The sequence below is a fragment of the Microtus oregoni genome, unplaced genomic scaffold, assembly GCF_018167655.1.
Source record: "Microtus oregoni isolate MIOR12 unplaced genomic scaffold, Mior012 000009F_ref0000495, whole genome shotgun sequence".
In the NCBI taxonomy this organism is placed as follows: domain Eukaryota; kingdom Metazoa; phylum Chordata; class Mammalia; order Rodentia; family Cricetidae; genus Microtus; species Microtus oregoni.
The window spans coordinates 36,016,652-36,033,870 of record NW_024543068.1 but is presented as its reverse complement, the minus strand read 5'-3'; the positions used below and the strand labels follow the sequence as shown (position 1 = coordinate 36,033,870).

Genomic DNA, 17,219 nt, shown 5'->3' with positions numbered 1-17,219 from the left:
CTGCTTATTCATCTGCCTGGCTAGCTTAACCCCAAAATTATCACACAGAAACTGTATTAATTAAATCACTACTTGACCCATTAGCTCTAGCTTCTTATTGGCTAACTCTCACATCTTGATTTCACCCATTTCTATTACTCTGTATATCACCACGTGACAGTGGCTTACAGGCAAAGATTCAACATGTCTGACTCTGGTGGCGGCTTTATAGCGTCTGTCTCCTACTCCGCCTTTCTTCCTCCCAGCATTCAGTTCTGTCTTCTCTGCCTCCCTAAGTTCCACCCTTTCAACTAGGCCAAGGCAGTTTCTTTATTCATTAACCAATGAAAGCAACACATGGACAGAAGGACCTCCTACACCATTAGTCTGCCAGTCACCTTTCCTGTCCTCACCACCAGGGTGAGCTCTCCAGCACTACCTAGGCTACTTCACCCCTTGCACTGCATTATTTTGAAAGCTTCTTCTCCTTGGAAGAGGTATGAAATGTCTTGTGCCGAGACAGGTGTATAATTATCTCAGCATTATTATCTCTACATTGTACAACCTACAAATCAGGTATATGAAGAACGAGTGTACATGGAAGTTTTTTCAACTCCTTCAAGGAAGGTAGTGATATTTGGTAAGAAAAAAAAATTATGTAACAGAGACCAAAGAAAGTTGTTCATACTAACAAGGACTTAGTCTATAAAATATTTAATTTTGCAAATGAAGAAATTGCAGCATGGCATTTAGGAAACGGGTTCATATGCACACAGCTGGTTAGGATGCAGGCTCAGGCGACCCTGAATCTCACTCTGGTCTTTGCTGCATCTCTTTATGCGTTGTCCTGAGTACCTATTCTCACCCTGTTGTCAGTCCCTGGTTGCATAGGTAGACACATGCTCATTCACCCTTTGTAGCTCACATGTGTTTTATTGCCATATAGGTTTGGAATCAGAGTATTTGCTCAAAGCGTGGTGGGGGATTGTTTCTTACGCCATGACTTGACCAGTGCCTGTGCCCTTCCAGGGATCTAGAGGAGGGCATGACTAGCTGTGAAGGACTTCCTTATGCTAATTCTGCAAGTCCATAGAGCTTTGGAGTTTCTGAATGTTGCCTGTTTTCTTTGTAATTCCCCATCACTCACTGCACTTTCCTGCCCACTAGAATGTGCCCTCGTCTCATGCTAAAGCTTTCTGTTGCCAGCTGTAGGATACCATCGTCTGTGATCTGTTGTACTCCATTCATAATGGGCTTTGCCTCTTTCTCTTTATTTCCTCCCAGCCTGGGTATCAGGGACCTCATTCTTATTGTCTGTTACTTCTCAGTAGTCAGCCTCTTCCTGACCTCACTGTATCCTCCTCTTGACCACCTTGCTGTGTGATCTAGGCAATAACCCAAGAAATTATATCAGAGAGTCTAGTATGTCTGCGCATTGTGCCCATGCCCGATGTTCATGGAGGCTGGGAGAGTGTGTCAGATCCCTTTGAACTGGAGTTAATAGTGTTGTGAATCACGATGTGGGTCCTGAAGATAAAATTGGGAACTGTGGAGGAGCTGCAAGCGCTCTTAGCTGTGGAGCCCCATCTCTCGTGTGTTTCCATCACCACACAGAGGGGTGATGACAAAAGCCATTTCACTGTACATATTAGTATTTGATAAGATGCTCTAAGATTGTATTTTTGTTCTTAAATGGAAATACATAAAAATAAATGATTTGTAATCTTTCCCCATAACTTTCTAACTTTAACGTATTTGGAAAAGCTGTATTTTTTTAAAAAGTAAAACAGTCTCATTCCACCAGATGTCACTGTTTGCATGTAGCAACGAACTTTCAGTGGTTCAACAGTAAAACCCCCATCACATTTTACAAAAATAAAAATCTGTATAGTTACAAATATATTTTTCTATAGGCTCATAATTTTTGATATTGTATTCATTGCTTTCAAAAAAGCATGCAAAATATTCATCTGCCTCTGCTGCAGATTTTAAAGAAAAATTACACAAGGATAAAGAAACTTGTGTGTAGCTTAGCATCTAAGAAGTTGGCTTGGAAAGTTTCTCCAGTCCTAGGAATTTTTTTTTAAAAAACAATCTCTATAAGTTGAAGTCTTACAGATTGTGGAACAAGATCCTGTAAGTGGGATGTAAAAGTTTCGTGTTTAGCTATGAATATTTTGAAAATGGAATATAGAACAGCCTATTGCATATACACAGTACCTTGATAAACTTTTTGTAAGCAAACTTCTTTAGTTTTCCTATGCACATATTTCGTGAATTACCAGAAGGTGATGGTATGTTCCTGAGAGCTTTCCTTCGGATTTTGTGCCTTGTAGCAAGGTCCACTTTCTAAGGAAAAGAGAGTGAAGCTGCTGTGATTGTCGAGCTCCTCTCCCCAGGGTCCTCCTAAGGCAGAAGAGGCTGCCAGAGAGAGAAACTGCCAAGCCTCCTAGGCTTTGGTTCATTGGTGCTTATAGACAACCTAGAGAAGCGTTCTCACACTCCAGGTCACATGTCCTCTGATCTCTGGCGGCAACTCACAGTAAGAAACGTGTTTCTTACCCTGGTCGACAGTAGACTGATACTATTGACTGTGACTGTTGATCAGTGTCGACTCTGAAAAAGGTGTAGCTTTTACTTTTAGAGAGATGGGCTTGTTTTTCTCCTTTAGCCATTTACTGAACATGTATGATTCGAAACACCCACTGCATATATTATTCCTAAGCTGTGGATATAAGAACCAGCCAGTGTTGCTGTTTACAAATGAGGGAACAGATTGAGGAAGGGAAGGTATTGGTGTCAGTCTATTTGGTGTTGGTCTAACAGAACACTCAAGATTAGGTAATTTATCAAAAGCCAATCAAGTAACAAGATTTGTTCTGGAGTCTTAGATGTTCCAGAGTGGTCAGCTGCATCTGGTCAGAGACACATGCTTCTGCAACTCATGAGAAAAATCTAAGATGAATTCCCATCCACCAGAGCCAACTTACTCCTATAACAAGGCATTGATTCATTCAACAGAGCTGTAGCCTTATGACACAAATTCTTCTCGTTAGTCCCTAATTCTTAACACTGCTACTTTTGGGAACAGGACTCAGTGTGAGTTTTGGTGAATACAAATCATATTCAAACCATAGGACCAACATAATAGCAAGTGGCCAATTTAGGATTAAAATCCAGGCTACAGCCTCATTGCAGAGTCTCAGTCTTCTCACAGTATCAGTGATATTTGAACTTTCTTTCCCCCTTTTTAAAAAAAAATGATTTCTTTATTTATACACTTGATTGCTCTATTTGCATATATGTCTGCCTGACAGAAGAGAGTATTAAACTGAAGAGGGCATCGGGGCATTATTATCCCATATGGTTGTGAACCACCATGTGGTTGCTGGGGATTGAATTCAGGACCTCTGAAAGAACAGCCAGTACTCTTAATCATTGATCCATCTCTCCAGTCCATGTTTAGACTTGCTTAAGCATAAAGACCATTTGGTGTGCTTGATCACTATATTAATTCTCAAACCTACTGAATCAGAATTTCCAGAGAAGGGCTGGACGATGTAGACTTGATGGTCACTCAGGGTATTGTATGATCGAGCTGTTTTAGAAAGGCTAGTGATAATCAGAGACTCTCAAACAGTATCAGAATCAGCTGCAGGGACGGTGAAAACATGGATTACTGGGTTCACATCCCCAGTTTCCCATCCATTAGGTGCATCTCTACCAAGTACATATAAGATGTTTGTGACAGTTAGAGAGTCCCCGTGGACCTACTCCAACAGCCCATGCTGGGCTTTGGTTTTCAGGACCCCACCCCCCCATTCTGTAAGACTCTTTTTACTTAGACCAAGTTCACCATCTACATCATAACTACTACATCCAAGCCCTTGGGAAATGGAGAGTTAGTGTCGTCATCTCCCCAGCCTCATGCTATTTTCCTACGAGATAAATACAAGGCAAGATGGAGTATATTCTATAATGAAAGAACAGGAGGAAGTTTAAGGAGACAAAGGTGAGTTTTGTCTGGGTAGGAGGAGAGTTGTGCAGGTCTTGGAAAAAGAGTTCAAGTTTCTAGCCCTTGCTCATTCCCATTTCCAGAGCCTCAGGATCCTACAATTGTGTATTGGCTTGGCTGCTCCAAAGGTGCTCTATACGTGGTACTCGGTCTCCAGTACCTAGTTCACCATTTCATAATCTATATGGATTGAATGGCGCATTGGGGGAGTGAAGTAGGATTGGCAAGGTCAGTGTACTCCAGCGTTTGGAGGAGCCTGCCTGCAAGGTGCTATAGTTTAGGCCCTGTTGTAAGTTAATCATTGGCGCATTTGGAGAGGAAGTGATTGACACAAAGTCTGCCATGGGTCTGTAACAGGAATTGGAGGAGGGAGAGTCTGGAGGTAAAGAACCAGAAAAGATGATAGCACAGGAGTCAGATGAGGAGCTGTGATGGTCAGGAGAGGCACTGGAGCGAATGAGCAGAATGGGCAGCTGCTGTTGGAAGTGAGGGCATGGTTGGAGATCAGGAGACTTTCGGTCCAAACTCATAAAATGGTGATGTTTCCCAAAGATGAGAACTTGAGGAAGGTTGGATTCTCTTCTCTCAAAATAAGGGGCTCATGGAAAACAAAGAGAGAAAATTACAAATAACTGATTCACCTCTGTCACATGGGAACTGTTGCTACCCTTGGATGGCCATTCCACTAAGGCTCTGGGCATGTCTGTCGGAGCTGGCACTATGGAATGCCAGCAACATCTTCCATATTCTTTTGACCAACTAACACATAGCAATGAATTGTGCCTTTGGAAAGACAGTCCATGTAAATGATGGTTGCCACCCTGTTTATGACTCCCAGCTGAAGAGAAGAACGGCAGTGCTGTAAGCGCTTTATGTCACCCTGCCCCTGACCATCGTCACCTTCCTTCCACGGTTGGATGTATTTCTACTCCAGGCTCATTTTATTAGTCTCTAAACCCAAGCCTGTTCTTTTCCAGACCTACTGGTCAGGACTGAGTTGCAAAAAACAGAAATACTTTTAGCTGTTTGAAGCAAGACGGAATTGAGAAATTGAGCAACTGCTGATTAGTGGAAGGGCTGAAATAAATGGACATTCACCTGGGAAGACGTGCAGAAGTACCCACACTGCAACTGAACTGGCTGCCGGGGGAACCACTCCTCCTGTCTCAGGAAAGCTGAGAACCCAAAACCCATTCTGCTAACACGGGCCCTTAGTTAAGAGTCAGGGAATCACGTGTCTTTGTCCCAGATTTTTAGTCTTATTTGTTATCCTCCCTGGCAAAATAAAAATGAAACAAACTAAAGCAGTAACTTTGGAACGCTGCTGTGGAAGAACTCGGTGTGTCCTGACTGTGCTTGCAACAGAAACCTCAGAACCTCCTTCCTTCTACATGGTACATGTGTGAGCACCCCTAGAAAGAGGTCCCAGGTCATATCTAGGACACCCCAGCTGCAAGAGAGTTCTTACCTCGTCGTCCTCAACACCATCAGGAGGACTGACTTTCTGTGTATGCAGCTTGCTGGGAGCTGCTTGTAATTTCTCTTTGAATCCAGATATTTGACTAAAGACAGGTAAGAGGTGACTTTCTCCAGAAGTTGGGCTCTGAGAGTTCAGAATATTATGAGACGGCAAGTCTTTTGGGTTTGTGTATGTTTAGCCTTGGCAGTTGGTAACTCACGAAGCTATTATAGGTGCCTTTAGTGGAATGTTAGGAAATCAGAGTGTGTCAATCATGTGTGATTGACATTGCTGGAATCCGACCAAGCCTGATTTATGTTTATTTTATACTTATTACAGCATGCTGACAATAGAGCATTAACTATTAAGAAGTCTCTTAAGTCATTTATTATTGATTACCTCTGCTCTCAAACTTTGTTTTATACTAAATATGCCTGTATGCTACCCATTCTTAGCTATAAGCCTGTGTCGTCTACGGAGGGAAATGTGATGCTAAACATCTTCAACTTGGCAAGATCTAAGCCTAAAGGGAAAACTACAGTGCATTGGCAGTCCTACTTAGGTCGGTGTTTTGACCCCAGTCTAAGAAATTTTGTTTGACTGTGGATTTGGAGTGGAGAAGAAAGCTAGAAATAAAGTTTTAATTTTTTTTTGTATATGGATGTTTTGCCTGCATGTATGTCTATAAACCCCATGTATGCCTGGTGCTTGCAGAGACCAGAAGAGATTTTTGGACCCCTTGAAAGAGCTGCTATGTAGGTTCTAGGAATTGAACTTAGGTCCTTTGGGAGAGCAGCCAGTATTCTTAACCGTTGAACCATGTCTCTAGCCCCCGAATAAGGTTTTAATTTTTTTTGTTTCATATTTAAAAAGTGAGCTCTTTTCCCCCATGTAATGAATCAAATGCATCACAAAGATTACAAATCAATTGTGTTTAGAGCCATATTTTTAAAAATTTGAATTTACTTCTCTATGATCTGCTTGGTGCAGATATTAAATATCAGTACATTTCTCTAAGCAGAGATAAGTGGAAAGAGGGTGTTCCCTTTTGCTTCATCAATAACTTTAAAAACAAATTTATTATTTCTGTCACATTATAGAATACTGTATGGTTTTCCTGTTGAGAAAGAGAAATATGGCAGCGTTCCTCCAGTCCCACCAGAGGAATTCCCTGAATTAGTGCAGACAAGTCAATGGCAAGCTCACCAACCAGACTTGCAGCTCTCAGGAGAAGAAGTAAGAATTCCCTTTAATACGAAGTTTCTCTACCTCATGTGTTCTTAAGCTTTTTGGTCTGTACTCTGTTGGTATTCTTGAACGTTATTGAGGACTTTTATATTGTGAATGTGAACTGTATTTTTGAACATTAAAATGGTAAAACCATGAGTGTTAAATGTGATTCCACAGGGCATGTTTATAAAGTCACAGCTGCCTTTTTCCTTGCAGCGTTGTCTGGCTGTGTAGGCCAGGGTAGGCTGCTTCTAGCTGGTGATCCTTCTGCCTCGGTCTCCTGAGTGCTGGGGTTACAGCCACACACTGCCATGCTTCCCTTCATTACAATCTCCAACACCTAACTATATGGAGAAAACTAGAATTTGTTCCTAAATTTACTCACTTGTCAAATCTCTTTGTATATTGGATTCTCATAAATTCTGCATATTTTTTGGTTGTTTGTTTGGTTAGAATACATGAGAAAAATTCCGACTTTAAAAAGATACGTAGCTGGAAAAGACAAAAATATTTCAGTAGCATTTCTTCTGTAGTTGTGGGAGGGTGAAGATACCAGTAGACTATTAGATGTGATTGCTATATTATACCAGGATCAAATAAATTAAATTAAATACTCACAAAGAGATATACTCAAAAACACTAGAAAATAAGAGCAGAATTCCAAATAGGTCCAAATAACTCAAAGACAAGGAAGAATAGAAAACAGGGAGACAAAAGGAGACTAGAAAATAAAAAAAATAATGTAAATATAATGGTCCTTAATTAAAGGCAAATCCTCTAAATATACTCAATGACAGAGAATGCCAGAAAGTGTTAAAAAACAAATAAACATAGCCCAACTATGTAGTTTCTATAAAAATATGCTAAAAGTATGAGATGGTTTGATTTATATTAGAAAATTTAAAAAGCTATCGTGTAGACACTAATCAAACAAGGATGCTAGTGGCTGTATTTGTATCAGATAGTAAACTCCCAAACCTGGCAAGTTATCAGAGACAGAATCACAGGCAAAGTGTAGATACACCAGGAAACAGTCATGGTAAACTGTTTATGTAGCCAATGTAAAACTGTAAGATATGTGAAAAAAATTCTCAGTCACAGAAGTGACAAGAGAAATGAGGAGTTCTATGATTGCACTTGACTATTTCAAAATATTTTATTTCCAACATCTGACTGCAACATCTAGATAATCAGTAAAAGGTATAAAAGGTTCAGCAAACAACACTGGTTTAATCTCTGATTAAATTTATATTTAATCTATGATTAAAGAGAACATTTTGGGAATCTTAAAATCTACTGACCTGATGAAAATCTATCATGTCAAAGACTGTGGGAGGTAACCCAAAGAAGGCAGAGAAGAAAAATTTTATAGCAGTACATAGTACAATAGAAAAGAGAAAATTCCAAGTCAGTAATTTAAGCTCCTACCTCAATAGTCAAGGAAAAGTACAAAGAGACCTAGAGGAGGCAGAAAGAAGAAGTAACAAGGAGCAGAACTCAGTGGAGTCGAAAGCAGCAGATCAGAGCAGCCAAGGAAAGTGCATTCTTTGACGAGGTAAAATAAGCGAAAATCTCTAGGAAAAACAAGGAAAGAAAGCCACAAATTAACATTAGAAACGAAAACATCTGCAGACCCTGGAGGAGAACAAAAGATTGTGGTGGCGGTAGCATCATAAGCTACTCTCTATGTACATAAATATGAGATCTCCAAATAGATGGAGCAGTCTCTTTCCACAAAACTGCAGCTTACCCTACACGAGAGATAGAACTTTCAACCAGCAGCATAACTAGTAAGGAAATGGAATGATCAAGAAGCACCCTCTTCTTTCCTCATTTCCAGACTCTGGTAATTTACTGGATTTACGGGAGAGATTTCTACTAAGCGGTGAAACTAGGTACTGGTTTTGGATTAGGAGTTGTTTTCTCACTCACCTTCTTTAAAAGGAGAATGTGGCCATTAGCCTTTGGTTCTGGCGTGGGATTGGGGATGGCCTACTCCAACTGTCAGCATGACTTGCAGGCTCCGTATCTTCTACATGGAAAATTTGTCAAAGAGCAGTGACTTATGCTGAGAACATCCCAGTGGGAAGAAGGAGAAACCATGTTTATTCCTCAGGAATACTGAAGTGCCCTGGAGTGCGCTGACGTCCTGTGACAGTGTCCTCAGCAATGCTTTCAACTCCAGCCACTGTTTATGTATTTGAAACCAAGTCTGTTTCTTTTGTATTTTCTCTTTGGAAATTGTAAGGAGGTGATCTTAAATAAATTAAAAGTGGGAAGCCAAAAAAAAAAAAAAGAAAGAAAGAAAAAACTGACACTAGTTCTGTAAAATCCCTTCCCCAAAGAGAAGGAACACTTCCTGATTTTTGGTATTAAGGACATAGAATTGAAATGTACACACAAGGAATTATATGACATGGGATAAAAGGGTAATTCCATATTTAAGGTTGTATCATAGTCCATAATGAAGAAAAATTGCATGATTGAATCAATCAGTACAGAAAAATAATTCAGTGAAACCAACCGAATTTTATGATAAAATTCTCAGAACAACATGAGTGGGGGGGATTCTCTGCAATCTGATAGGGAAATTCAGAGTCTGCACTGTCGGGGTTAGGACTATATTCTGCTACAGAAATAATTTGAGGCCAGCTTGAGACCATAATTTAAAAAATGAAAGAAGGAAAATAGAAAAATATCCACAGGTGACTACTATACAGTTCAGCAACTGCTTGCCTGAGGATCATAAAGAAATGGTAACATAAATCTTGCCTGGACTGCTTGACTGTATGCTGTATGAACTGGACAAGCAGGACCCATAGAAAAATGACTGTTGAACTTGCCAAAAGGTGATACAGTCCTTCAGGGTTCCTGCTCCATGAAAGAACTGCCAGACATTTTGCAGGACACAGATTAAAGCATCTGATGAGCTTTGCCATTACAAGGCAAATCAGATCTTCAAATTTCCTGCTTCATGGAGAAGCTTGCCAGATATTATGGGCCTATAGGCTGAAGATGGGTTCCCCAGCATTACAGAAGAACTTTGGGTGACTGTCCAGGCAGCAAGATGTCTCTGTCAATTCTAGAGTTTTGGAAGTTGCTTACAATGCAGTTCCTGTTTACTTAGATGAAGACTTTTGTTGGAGTTGAAGAGAGAGTCTTTGATGGAGTTGAAGACAGATAGTTATAGTTTTCCTTAGTTATGATAAAAAATAAAATAGATATAAATATTGTAACTATAATTCTTACTTGATACCTGTTTTGTTATATGTAATTTTACTATGTTAAAGTTAAAACCTTCCTTTTTATTTGGAAAGAAAAGGGGAGATGATGTGGGATTCCCCTCTGTATGCTATGAATATGTTTTATTATTATTTATTATATGGTCATTAAAGAAGCTGTTGCAGCCCATGGCTGAGTAGAGTAAAGGTAGGCAGGAAATCTGAACAGAGATATAGAGAGAAAGTAGGTGGAGTCAAAGAGATGCCATGTAGTTGCTGAAGGAGGCAGATGCCCCTGAATCTTACCGGTAAGCCACAACCTCTTGGTGATACACATATTAATAGAAATGGGTTAATTTAAGATGTAAGAGTTAGTTAATAAGAAGCCTAAGCTATTGGCCAAGCAGTGTTGTAATAAAAAAGTAACTTTATAAGAAAATATATTCCAAGAACTTTGGCTATAATGTTTTAAGCAAAATATTGCACATTGTGTTGGTTAGTTTTAACTTTTAGCTTGGCACAGTCTAGAAATACATGCCTGCCTGTGGACCCAGCTTCTGGGTCCAGCACCCTGCTCTGATCTGCTGACTGAACTGGGCTTGGGCTGGGTGTCTTCCAGTGTCACCCCATTGCTGGCTCAGAGTTCTCTATAATCATGTGTCTGTTTTTCTGTTGTTTTGTTTGTGGGGGGGGGGGGTATTGCCACTTTTGTAGATTTCTGAAGTTCTTTATTTTTTTCTCTTAAATAATAGAATAAATAAAAATAGAATAAAGTCTCTTTACTCTATTTTTTCTTTTTCTTTTTTTTTTTTTGCCTTTCCTTCAGTAGAGCACACTGAGGTAGACTCTTGTTTGCCATTTTACCTGTAAGTTTTCCTATTATGTAATATTCCTCACAATGATGAATTGTGAGGCTGTAGAACCCATTGTTGATTTCTAGGGCTCCAGAGTCTGGTTTCCAATGAATGTCTCACCAGAGTAAAAGATGAGTGATCTTTATGATACTGTATCTTGATTGAATAATTGTTAGCATTTTATGTATGAGAGCATATTATAATTTTTAAGATGTTGCCTTAAGGTCAGTTGGGTAAAGGTGGAGGGATCTTTGCACTATTCATTAAAATTCACGTGAATTTACCAAATCAAAAGTATAATATTGCTGGATCTTGAGGTAGATCAACTCCCAGTTTTCTGAGGAACTGCCATGATGATTTCCAGCACTCCCACCAGCAGTGGAGGAGTATTTCCCTTGCTCCACATCTTCTCCAGCATGAGCTGTCACTTGTGTTTTTTATCTTAGCTACTATGACATCTGTACGATCTCAAAGTCCTTTGATTTGCATTTCCCTGATGGCTAAGGACGTTGAACATTTCTTTAAGTGTTGCTCAACCATTTGAAATTCCTCTATTGAGAATTCTCTGCTTAGATCTGTACCCCATTTTTAAATTGGATTATTGTTTTTTTGTGTTTAGTTTCTTGAATTCTTTATTTTGGTGAAATATATGAAGTTCTACACATAGACACACACATATATACACACTACCTTTGTCAGATGTGGAGTTGGTGAAAATCTTTCCCATTCTATAGGTTGTCATTTTGTTTTATTGATGGTATTTTTGCCTTGCAGAGCCTTTCAGTTTCATGAGGTCCCATTTATTGATTATTAATCTTAGTGCCTGAGCTATAGATATTCTGTTCAGGAAATTGTCTCTTGTGCTATTCCCCATTTTTCTTTTTATTATGTTCAGTATGTCTGGTTTTTTTTTTTTGAGGTTGGATATTTAGTTAGTGGGTTATTGAAGGGGAAAGGAGAAGGGAAGAAAAGGGGAGAGAAAGAGAAAGAATGAGAGAGAGAGAGAGAGAGAGAGAGAGAGAGAGAGAGAGAAAGTAGAGATGGAAGCTGCCTCTTCGAGAGGGAGATAGAAAAAGGTATGTCTGGTTTTATATTGAAGTCTTTGGTTCACATGGTCTTAAGTTTTGTGCAGGGTGATAGCTATGGATTTATTTGCATTTTTCTACACACTGGCATCCAATTAGAACAGCATGTTGAAGATGTTTTCTTTTTTTCCATTGTGTATTTCTGGCTTCTTTATCAAAAGTCAGGTGACCATATAAATGTGTATTTACATCTGGATCTTTGATTCAATTCCATTGAACAATTTGTCTGTTTTTATGCCAATACCATGAAGTTTTTATTACTATAACTTTGGGTAGAGTTTGCAATCAGAAGTTCTTTCATTGTTCAGGATTGTTTTAGTTCTCCTGAGATTTTTGTTTTCCATATGAAGTTGAGTATTGTCTTTTTAAGGTCTATAAAGAACTGTGATGGAATTTTGATGGAGATTGTGTTGAATCTGTAGATTTCATTTGGTAGAATGGATGTTTTTTATTATGTTAATCCTACTGATCCATAAGCATGGGAGAGCTTTCCATATTCTGATAATTTTTTAAATTTCTTTTTTCAAAGACTTGAAGTTTTTATCACACAGATCTTTCTTTTGCTTGGCTAGTGTTACCCCATGATATTTTATGTTATTTGTGGCTATTGTGAAGGGTGTTGCTTTCCTGATTTCTTTCTCAACCCATTTGTAATTTGTATAGGAGGTCTACTGATTTTTTTTTGAGTTAATCTTGTGTCTAGTTACTTTACTGAAAGTGTTTATCAGATAGCTGTAGCAATTACTTGGTAGATTTTTTGGGGTCACTTATGTATATTATCATATCATCTGCAAATAACAGTAATTTGACTTTTCCCTTTCCAAGCTTATCCCCTTCATTTACTTCAGTTGTCTTGTTGCTCCAGCTAAAACTTCAAGTAGTGTATTGACTAGATATGGCAAGAGTGGGCAGCTTTGTTTTGTTCCTTATTGTTTTCAGTTTCTCTCCATTTGGTTTGTTGTTGGCTATAGGCTTGCTGTAATTTGCCTTTATCATGTTTAGGTAAAACCATTGTATCCTTAATCTTTCCAAGGTTGTCATGAAGGGGTGTTCGATCTTGTCAAAGACCTTTTCTGCATCTAATGAAATGATCATGAGGGACAATCCAGTGTCTTTAGTAGTGAAATGTGGCAATGCCATAGTGATGGCCACAGCTTTCTAAAATTCTAGTATTTGGCCAGGAACTCCTTTCTGTTGGTTAAACTTTTGGCACTGACAGGTTTACTCTTTTGAGGAAACGCTGGCCATATAGTGTCATTCTTACTGGTTCACAGCTCGTTATTTTCCTTTTTAGGTAAAGACTGTCTACTTTAGTTCACAACTCAAATAGCTGCACATAAACTTTTCCTCTGTGAGGTACCCCTACTGATCCTCTTTACGGTCTTCTCGTCACATTGAAATTCAGAAGTTGTGTACTGAGTGATTGAGATTTAGAAAGCTCTATCATGGTTGTGTGCTTCTCACAGGGCATTTTATAGGTGTTTTGTCTGGGTTCATGCTGACACCATCCATCTTGTTCTTTATGTTTATCCAGCAGTGCAGTGTCATAGTAAGAAAGCAAATCAGCCCCTTCCCCCATTTCTGAATAGATTTTGAAATCTGGTGTTCTGCTTTGAAGTTTAAATACCTTGAAATAAGCTCACATGTCTCTCTCCTTCAGTGAACAGAATGTTCCGACCTCAGGTCATCAGTGTGGCTATGTGGCTTACCAATAGTAGGCTCTAATGCTAATACATACAAGCTCAGAACCATATATATGTATATATGTATATTTCTGTAACTGTAAAGGTTCTGTTAGACACTAAATGGAAGTCAAATATTTTCTAATTAGTGATTCAGTTGCTCTATGTTTCTGCTTTCCTGTCAAATTCCAGTCTCCACTAAGTTAATCATGTTCCTAAAACCCTTAGAACATTTTGAGCTTTAGTGATTCAGTTGCTGTGTGTGTCTACCTTCCTGTCAAATTCCAGTCTCCACTAACCAAGTTAATCATGTTCCTAAAACCCTTAGAACATTTTGAGCCCTGCAGAGTACTTTCCCTTGATTAGCATATCTTTACTGGTTTAATTTGATAAAAGCTCTCCTGAAGGGACATCTGTGCCTTTCCTTGAAAACAGAGCACTGTTGATCAGCCTCCCTCCTACAGGTTCGTATCTTGCTCACATCTGGGATGATAACCTTGTTCTAGATGCCTAATCTGATATCACGCTATCTACTCCATAGTAGGAAGACCTTACTGTGCCGGGACATATCATTTGTATACCTGGAACCCTCTTAATTTCTAGATATTCTTGGGAAAAGTTGTCAACTGCTTTGGGAAGAGTTTACCATTCTTAGCAAAGACTTACTGGCTTCTGTGTATATTGTATATTACTTGCAAAATTCCTTATAAGATAGAGGGCAAGTGAGGCCAAACACTTTAGCCTGGCAACTACAAAATCTGCCTTTCTCTCTCTCTCTCTTTCTCTCTCTCTCTCCCTCCCTCCCTCCCTCCCTCCCTCCCTCCCTCTTTCCCTCCCACCCCCCCCCCCCCCCCGTCTGTCTCTCTCTCCTTTTTGTTGGCTTTTGAGACAGGGTTTCTCTGTATAAGAGCCCTGGCTTTTCTAGAGCTCTCTTTGTAGACTACGCTGGCCTTGAAACCATAGAAATCCACCTGCCTCTGCTTCCCAAGTGTTAGTTTATTAATGGCACACACTGCCCGGGAAAATCTGCCTTTCTTTACCTAAAAATTATTTTGGTAGATAGGAAATATCAATAAAATGTATAAGATAGTAGAGGCATGTGTCTGACTAGAAATCAATATTAGTATTCCTATTATTGTGACTTTTTTTAGAGTTGTGTCTTTATATGTTCATCTGCACTTCAGAAAATGTTACTGCCAAGAGTTCATAGCTAATGCTTTAGTAGTGCTTGAAATGGATGTTTTATGATCATTTCTGCTCTTTTATTTTTGACAAAAGCAGTCCTGAATTTTGGGGGGTTCATGCATAATTAATCTGCTTAAGTAGTTTCAAAAGTCAACAAAGTTAAAGAAAACTGCCAATGATATCAAGCATTCAAACAACTATTATTTCAAAGTATAGCCAGTTTCTTCAACTTCTTTTCATGAATGCCTAAACATTTTTTTACATGCACCTATTTCTTTTAAAAATTGTTTTTATTTCTTTTGTTATTATATCTTTACAAAGACGACATGGGGATTTTTCTCATTCCTCAGACCCTACTGCCTCTATTAGTAATGTAGTAGTATTTGAACAGTTGTCTCCAGAAGACATATCCAAGTGCCATCTCTTGGTACTGTGAATGTACTGCTGTTTTAGAAACAAGAACTTTGCAGATATAATTAAAATTTTAGGATAAAATTATTCTGATTGTAGGATAAGTCTTATATCCAATAGTAATGGTATACTTAGGAAAACAGAATGCTTCTCATCACTGAGTGAAGACTCCAGTTCTGAGAATGGCTTACATGTAATGAAGTTGTTGTCCAAAGGGGCCCACGGAGATCCCCAAACCACCTGGGATATTGCCAAGGCTACTGGTCATTCTCCACAAACTGACAGCAAGGCCCTAATGTTGAAGGCAATAGCTACACAATTCATTGAATGCAAAGAAATTGCACTGGTATCCACCTAGCACCTTCACTTCTATTGGCTAGTGTTTGTGGTACTAGAAGGTTCTCTGCATACTACCAGGAGAAAAAGATAAACACTAACCCAGCTACAAAGTCTTTGATCTACAATGGTGAACTTCCTGCAAGATGTACTAGTACAAAAGAGGCTCGAAGGTTGTAGGAGTAACCAACTAATATCTGATTGAATTTAAGGCCTACTCCATGAGATGGAACCCATTTCTGACATTGTTCAAGAGGCCAAGATCCTGACACTAGATAGACCAGAAACATAGGAGAAATCCAAAAACTACTGCACTCGCAGATCCAGGGTCCTGCTCAGCCACCATCAGAAAAGCTTGCTTCTGTAGGCCATGGGAACAAATACAGAGGCTCACAGTTGGACATGCTTAGAGAGTAAGAGACCTTTGAACACTTGTTTCTGAGTTGGGTGTCTCCATCACATCCTTCCTATCAGTGCTCAGGAAATCCTGGAGGAAAAGAGGAGAAAGACTGTAAGAACCAGAGGAGATGGCAGACATCAAAGAAAAACAGGCCTTCTAAACACAGCAGGAGTGATGCACAGAGAGGCTCACACAGACCGCGGCAGCATGAACAGGGCCTCCACAAGTCTAACCCAGATGGGTTCCCAGTGCTGAGAGGGAAAGTGGACACTAGCTCCCATCTGTAACCCAAAAGCTATCTCTAACTGATAATCTGATGTGGGGTTCCCCTCTCTATGCTGTGAATAGCATTGCTTAATAAAGAAACTGGCTTGGCCTGATAAGATAGAACAGAGCTAGGCGGGGAAAACTAGACCGAATGCTGGGACAAAGAAGGGCAGAGTCAAGGAGAAGCCATGGAGCCACCTCTGGAGACTGACATGCTGGAACATTGCCTGTAGGCCAAGAGCCTCATTATAAAATATAAAATAATGGAAATGGGTTAAATTAAGATGTAAAAGCTAGCTAATAAGAAGTTAGAGCTAATAGACCAAGCAGTGGTTTAATTAGTATAGTTTCTGTGTGGTTATTTTGGGTCTGAGCTGCCCAGCGGTCAGGAAACAAGTGGCCCTTCTACAACAGATATCCTCCTGCAAAGGTGAAATTGTTTGTCTCCAGCAGATTTTCACTGGGTGTACAAGCCATACACACGGACAGGCTCAATGCCCAGCAATAGGTGGACAGTTCAAAACAAATTCAGTGGTATTTTTTTAAGCTTTTTTTTTTTCTGAATCTCAGAATACTTTGTCTGGACTTTTAATTTTACCTTACAGGTATTTTGCTGATATATTAAGGTTCCCAGTTTTGTGTTTTTATGGGATTTCTGTGTGTGCGTACGTGTGTGATTCTATGTCTTATATATGCTCCTTGTGATTTTTCTCTGGCCCTTTTTCCTGATCTTTTTTTTCCTATTCTGTTTTTTTTGTTTTATTATTATATTATTACTTATTTTTTTATCTTATTGTTATGTTTTAGATGACTGTGTTTTCTAATGAGAGAGCAAACCTAGTATGCATTTGGATGGGTGGGAAAGTGGGGATGATCTAGGAGGGAAAGTGGAGGGAAAGCTAGAATCAGATTGTGTTGTATGTAAATCTATCTTCAATAAAAGAAAAATAAAAAAAAATAGGGAGGAAAAGCAGAATGCTATGTGAAGTTGGGGCACACAGGGATTCAAGTCATGTGATGACAGAGTAAGGTGTAGCGGCTGACCAATAAATGCAAAAGTTCGTAGCCTCGAGGAGCCAGTGAGGAGCCAGGGAG

General features: G+C 39.3%; 2 protein-coding genes across 2 annotated transcripts in view; both read left to right on the top strand.

Moving 5' to 3' along the window:
* Positions 1 to 17,219, top strand: part of Ttc6 (tetratricopeptide repeat domain 6) — a 136,407-nt gene that overhangs the window by 48,417 nt on the left and 70,771 nt on the right. Inside the window, exon 6 of the mRNA XM_041658498.1 lies at positions 6,554 to 6,689. Within this exon, the coding sequence (XP_041514432.1) occupies positions 6,554 to 6,689 (136 nt within the window). The remainder of the gene's footprint in view (positions 1 to 6,553; positions 6,690 to 17,219) is intronic.
* Positions 8,574 to 8,966, top strand: LOC121452382 (MICOS complex subunit Mic10-like). The gene has a single exon (XM_041658499.1). The coding sequence runs from the start codon at positions 8,632 to 8,634 to the stop codon at positions 8,743 to 8,745; it is 114 nt and encodes a 37-aa protein (XP_041514433.1). The 5' UTR covers positions 8,574 to 8,631; the 3' UTR covers positions 8,746 to 8,966.

Excerpts from the sequence above, each read along its gene's own strand:
- LOC121452382 (XM_041658499.1), top strand. The coding sequence starts at position 8,632 with ATGTGGCCATTAGCCTTTGGTTCTGGCGTGGGATTGGGGATGGCCTAC.